This window comes from Lemur catta, chromosome 1 (assembly GCF_020740605.2).
Source record: "Lemur catta isolate mLemCat1 chromosome 1, mLemCat1.pri, whole genome shotgun sequence".
Taxonomy (NCBI): Eukaryota; Metazoa; Chordata; class Mammalia; order Primates; family Lemuridae; genus Lemur; species Lemur catta.
The window spans coordinates 273,189,902-273,196,581 of NC_059128.1; the positions used below are offsets into that span (position 1 = coordinate 273,189,902).

Genomic DNA, 6,680 nt, shown 5'->3' on the forward strand with positions numbered 1-6,680 from the left:
CCACATTTTCATTATACACTCATTGTTGATTGCATACCTTTAAAATTGTGAATTATGCTGTGATAAACCTACTAGTGCAGAAATCTCTTTGATATAATGACTTGTTTTCCTTTGGATAGATACCCAGTAGCAGGATTGCAAGATTGTATGGTAGATCTACTTTTAGTTTTTTAAGAAATCTCCATACTGATTTCCATTGAGGCTATACTAATTTACATTTCCACTAACAATGTAGAAGCATTCCCTTTCACTGCATCTGTGCCAACATCTATTGTTTTTTGACTTTTTAATAATGGCCCATTCTAATTGGAGTAAGATGGTGTCTCATTGTGGTTTGAATTTGCATTTCTTTGATGATTAGTGACGTTAGGCATTTTTTCATATGTTTCTTGGCTGTTTGTATATCTTCTTTTGAAAAAATGCCTGTTCCTGTCATTTCTCACTTTTTAGTGTGGTTGTTTGTTTTTTTCTTAATGAGTTGATTGCGTTCCTTATAGATTCTGTGTATTTAGTCCTTTGTCAGATGCATAGTTTACTATTATTTTCTCCTATTTTGTAGGTTGTCTATTTATTCTTTGGATTTTTTTTTTTTTTTTTTGCTGTGAAAAAGCTTCTTTTCTTAAAAACATTTTTAGTTTAATTATGTTTCATTTGTTTATTTTTGTCATTGTTGCATTCAATTTGGGGGTCTTAGTCATAAATTTTTTGCATAAACCAATGTCCAGAAAAGTTTTTCCTAGGTTTTTGTCTTGAATTTTTATTTTTTCAGGTCTTACATTTAAGTCTTTAATCTATCTTGAGTTGGTTTTTGTATATGGTGAGAGATCCAGTTTCATTCTTCTGCAAATGGCTATCCAGTTTTCTCAGCACTATTTATTGAATAGAATGTCCTTTCCCCAGTGTGTTTTTATCTGCTTTGTTGAAGATCGGTTGGTTATAGGTGTATGGCTTTATTTCTGGGTTCTCTGCTCTGTTCCATTGATCTGTGTATCTACTTTTATGCCAGTACCATGCTGTTTGGGTTACTATAGCCTTATAGTATAATTTGAAGTTGGGTAATGTGATGCCTCCAGTGTCTTTGTTTGTTTGTTTGTTTGTTTTAGGAAACCCGTCAGACTAACAGCAGACTTCTCAGCAGAAACCTTACAAACCAGAAGGGATTAGTGTCCTCCTGTTTTTGGTCTTCTTAAATGGAATAACTGTCAGTCAAGAATTTTGTATCCTGCAAAACTAAGTGTCATAAATGAAGGAGAAATAAAGTCTTTCCCAGACAAGCAAACACTAAGGGAATTTGTCACCACTAGACTGGTTCTGCAAGAAATGCTTAAAGAAGTTCTAAATATTGAAACAAAAGATTGATACTTGCCAGTATAAAAACACTCAAAAGTATAAAACTCACAGGGCTTATAAAACACAATGGAAAATACAAAGCAACTAGGTAGTAATCAACATGATGACTGGAACAGTATCTCACATATCAACATTAACTTTGAATATAAATGATCAAAATGCCCTGCTTAAAAGATATTAATATAAATCAGTAGAATTGATTAAAAAACATGATCTAAATATCTGCTGCCTTCAAAAGGCTCTTTATTATAGTAAGTCTTTAAATAATGTGTATTTTATGCTTACAGCACATTTCATTTTGGACTAGCCACATTTCAAGTGCCCAATAGCTACATCTGGCTAGTGGCTAGCTTATTGGACCAATGCAGCTCCCTCATGAGACATGAGAATGCCTCTATGGGTGTGACCACTCATTAAAATTCTGTCATTTTCAGCAACATAGATGGAATTGAAGGCCATTATATTAAATGAAATAAGCCAAGCACGTAAAGACAAATATTACAGATTTTAACTAACATGGGAGATAAAAAAAAAAAGTGGATCTTACGAAGACAGAGAGCAGATTAGCGGTTGTCAGAGGCCAGGAAGAGGAGGGGAGAGGGGGGGAATGAAGGGGAAAAAATGAATATAAATGTATTTATTACCACAGAATTGTACATTTAAAAATGGCAAAGATGGTAAGCTATATATGTATATATTACCTCAATAAAAAAATAATAATATAAAAAATTACCAGTAGAGCTTACTACTCTAGCCAATAAGATACCAGCTTATTTGCTTCTTTCTCTAAATTTCTCTGCCAGGAATTCTATTTTCCCTCTCATGTAACTGATCAATTCTATCTTGTCCTTTATGGCTATGCTCATATATCATTCTCCTTTGGAAGCAATTTCTGACCCTTGTCTAGCCTTACTTTCCACATTCTGACTGATTTAGGTTTCCTCTTTGAGTTCTTCTTAGTAGCCCATCATACCTGCAAACATATCTGCTTTAATATGAATGTATGATTTACAATTTGGTGTCCAAATGGAGATTTTGAATTCTTAGAAGAAGGGACTACATTTTTTATCTCTCTATCCCCAGACCAAGCACAACACATCGCTGGAACATGAATCTAAGGTTTGTTAAAATATTTAAAGAACAAATAACATATTCTATAATTTATAACCTCTACAATATGCAATAACTCATCAAAGAAGAGGATTTTATGTTTCTTTATAAAGGAGCTTTGAAACTTAAATCATTTCCTGACTATAGAAAGTACTCCCTAAAGATCTTCCCTTTCCTCCATAATATCATTAATATATTAAGGCAAATATTCATTTTTCCCACCTCCACTGGACTCATGCTACACATGCTCATGCACCCACACACATACATACATACATACATAAACCTTTTCTAATTTTATCATCCTTGTCTCTGTTAATATTATCACCATTTTTTCATTTCAGACAAGCTAACAGTCTCAAAATTTTCTTTGACTGAGAGAGTCACAACATTTCAGATTTTGAAGATATGTTAAGTGTTAGTTTGTGAAGAATTTTTCTGGGATGTATAAATTATTTTATACGTGCTTAATAAATGATATCGTTCCTTGTTTCAGAATGCCTTCAATGACAAAAAACATAATGAAACAAAAAGTAATATTTCAAAGAGCTGTAATTATTAGAATTCCCCTTCACTGTTTGTAATACTAACCTCAGTGTCACACAGAGTACAGGCAGTCCTCAGATCTGACTTACAAATGTTGCAGATGTGAAAACCATCCTGCTCATGAAAGAAACCCTGCTTCTCTATCAGATGGACAAATTCTATCCTGGACATAGCCTAACTCCAGGGCTAATTTTAATTGTACAATATCTTCCTTAGAGTTGGCCATTTTGTAGGGTCTGCTAGCTCCAGGGACCTCAGAGAGTCAAACATTTGTAATGATCCCTGTGCTGGGGATGAGACAGTGACAAATTTATTACTGCTGGTTGAAAAACGAGTGCTACTGAATCTGAAAGGCTTTTTCTGTTGTAGGATTTAAATGATTCAGTTCTGGATACTCTGATGAGGAAAAGACACTAAAGTCAGAACCTAAAAAGGAGTAGATACTCTACTTTAGAAAATCAGCCAGGCAGCTAGACAAGGCTTTTTATCCCATTTTCATATCCGCCCCAATCCAAAGAGAACTCCATTAAAATACGGGACCTTGCTCATTTCCAACTGAAAAATGTGGCACCAAATGATCATACCCAAAACTTAATGAACCTCTCTCCCCATTTTGCACTTGGCACAGTCCTTCCTAGTCTTCCTTTGATACTGACAACTTTTATTATCAGCTGAAATGTCAACACTTAAAATACCTCCCTGAGCTATCTCGCTAATACTTCAATCCTTCCTCTCCTCCCCATTCAGTTGTTTCATTCCCTCTGTAGCAATTATATCTGAATTTACAATTAGTTTTTACTCATTTTTTAACCTTCATCTATGAGAATGTAAACACTATAAGAGCAGGAAACTTGTCTATAATTTTTCTACTGTGTTTTCAGTGTCTAGCATGGTGCTTAATTCAAAAACATTAAATCACTTCCCTCCACCTCCATATGGGTAAACAAATACATTTGCACTTCCTTCAAATGCAGATGATGTGATAGTATATTTTTTCACCTAACTTATCCATTCCTTAGTTTTTTCTTCTTCATGCCTAACATCTGAGTGCAACTCTAATTTTTTAATAACCGTTGAAATGATCTCTTCCCTTCCATTACTTCTTTAAGCACTCAGGCTATATCTTCTCTCCCTGGGGCATTTGTCATAACCTCCTGAACAGGTGTTACTCCTTCTCTCTCTCCTCTTCCAGCTCCACTCCAGACACTCAGCACCATCTCCACAGCACAGTTCTGAATTACTCTGTGATTCGTGCTTGAGTATGTGAGTGTGTGAGCGTGTGGGATATGAGAGGGATTAAAGAAGACATTATTTATGATGCAAGCATAGAAAGGAATACTTGTATTAGAGCAAGAGAATACCTAAGGTATGTTGCGTCAACATATTATTAGCCCAATTTTCTGAAGAGGCCAAACACCTCAAAAATGGAGTAATTTGCAAGCAAGTACACAAATATTTGTTAGAAACAAAGAACCATTTTTATTGAAAATAAGTAACTTCCCTAACTGTAGATGTTGTGGTCATTAACACAGTCATAACAGAGAATCAGAGATTAAGGGAGTCAAGGCTAACATTTGGAAAGACAGTGAGATGATACCATGGATCCTAGGGCCACAGAGATTCCATTCTAAGGTATGGATAGCTGGAACTCCAAGACTCTGTCAAGCAGGTAACTTGTTCGGTATAGAAATCTTGGGGTATGGATCCTTAAATCAGCATTAACTTTAGAAGTATCATTTCAGAAGCAAATGGTCTTCTGAGAGTGATATTTTAGCAGCAAGAATAACATCTTCTAAAGCAAAATGGCCGGTAGCCACAGTAGCCAGAAGACGAGCCATATCCACAGCCATAGCCGGAGCCGTACCCACAGCCGTAGCCAGAGCCATATCCACAGCCATAGCCGGAGCCGTACCCACAGCCGTAGCCAGAGCCATATCCACAGCCGTAGCCAGAGCCGTATCCGCAGCCATATCTGGTTCCATAACCACAGCCGTAAAGGGAGCCGTATCCACAGCCATAGCCAGAGCCATAGCCACAGCCATAGCCACAGCCATAGCCACAGGAGTTGCCGTAGTAGTTGCAACACATGTTGTCAAGAGGAGAGTATTCAGGTGGTTTGCAAGAGGATGTTTCTGAAATGTAGATGCCTTCTTCTTCCCTGGGACCTTTATATACCGTCAGTAATTGCCAGAGTATACCATTCATTCCATGAGTTAGCCAACAAATATTTAAACAACTATCATGTGCTGGTCACTGTTGACAATCAATAACAGGTTGCTTAACATGAGCCAATTATTTTGAAGACTCTGGTTTTATTTAAAGAGCATCATTTCAATGTGCTCTGCCAAAGAATTGTCTCAATGAAATCATGTACCTGGAAGTAAGACTGACACCCATTTTCAAAACCTCCTATTACAAAGTACATATCTCATATGACAAGGTTTTAGGGAAATCTAAGAAAATTTTGCCCTTTTTCCTCTCTCCTCTTTCCTAAAATGTCTACCTCTATCCATAGGGAAGGAAATACTCCTGTCTCCTTGCTTAAGTCATGGCAAATCTTCTAACCAAGCTTCTTTCTCCCACCCGCTCTGCACTTCCACAACTTCCCCTTGTCCAGCCTCCCTCATATCCCAGAAAACAGATCCACATCTAGTAATCCAAATCCAGACTGTGTGCTGTCTTCAAATGCTTTTCCTTATATTTCCTCCTTCCTTCCAGATACTAGGCAAACTCGGGACCTGGAAAGGTAGAGCAGTCCTTTTTTTCTCTCCCATTTTTTGTAGTTACGTACATAATTGTCATTGAGGAAACTTTTAAAATGTAACCAGCTTTATTTGAATGAGGAAGCAAAAAAACCTCACTTAGACCGGAAACTAAGTTCTTTTCTCCAATGCAAATTTTATCAGAGTTTTGCATGATGAGCTGCGGGCACATTCCTAGAATTTGAGAAACCATTTTTTCTTTGTCCTTTCACTGCTGTTCCTTGCACATTTAGTTCAGAAACTAAAGGAGAGTAGATGATTTTAGGATGCTGCCAGTCAAAGACCACCTTCAGCTTCAGATCCTAATACTTTCATGACACAAAGTAGCACAAAAATGAGTGTTATCCCCTTTATATATATATACATTTCATTCTATTCATTCAAAGTTCTCAAAATTACCCATTATCACCAGTTCTCCATCTTCTACCAAAAAATGTCATTGTGATTCCGAAATATAATGTGCTCTCTTTCTTCCCAATAATCCTATCATATACCTTTTCAACATAGAAAGGAGGAAAATGAGTATCATTTCTTCTTCCATCAATACTTTTTCTTTTCACCCTCAAATCTCAGCTAAAAAAATCTCCTATTTATACATCAAAACTCAGAGCTGAAATCACTTCCTACAGGATGCTTTTCTTCACTGCTGCTGTCTGGATTAGATGATCCTTCCTGTTTGCTCCTATGCATAGACAAATGGAATAGACTTGTCAGGCTTTGTTGTAACTTTATCTTATTTACTAATTAAAACATGATATTCTTGAGGAAAGAGACTGTACCTTCCACATTAGATGTTCCAGGCAGAGCTAGGGTTTGGTCCACATTTTACGTACGAGAAAACATAAGAGAAATTTATAGGTCAGTGGAGGTCAAAGAATTGACCCAATGGAAGCCACTACTGAGAGGCATGAC

At 36.5% G+C, this 6,680-nt stretch overlaps 1 protein-coding gene across 1 annotated transcript; it reads right to left on the minus strand.

Annotated features, from left to right (window-relative positions):
* Positions 1-4,776: 4,776 nt before the first annotated feature.
* On the minus strand, positions 4,777-5,094 carry LOC123642740 (keratin-associated protein 6-2-like). Its single transcript, XM_045558146.1, has one exon. The coding sequence runs from the start codon at positions 5,092-5,094 to the stop codon at positions 4,777-4,779; it is 318 nt and encodes a 105-aa protein (XP_045414102.1).
* Positions 5,095-6,680: the final 1,586 nt, after the last annotated feature.

Excerpts from the sequence above, each read along its gene's own strand:
- LOC123642740 (XM_045558146.1), bottom strand. The coding sequence starts at position 5,094 with ATGTGTTGCAACTACTACGGCAACTCCTGTGGCTATGGCTGTGGCTAT.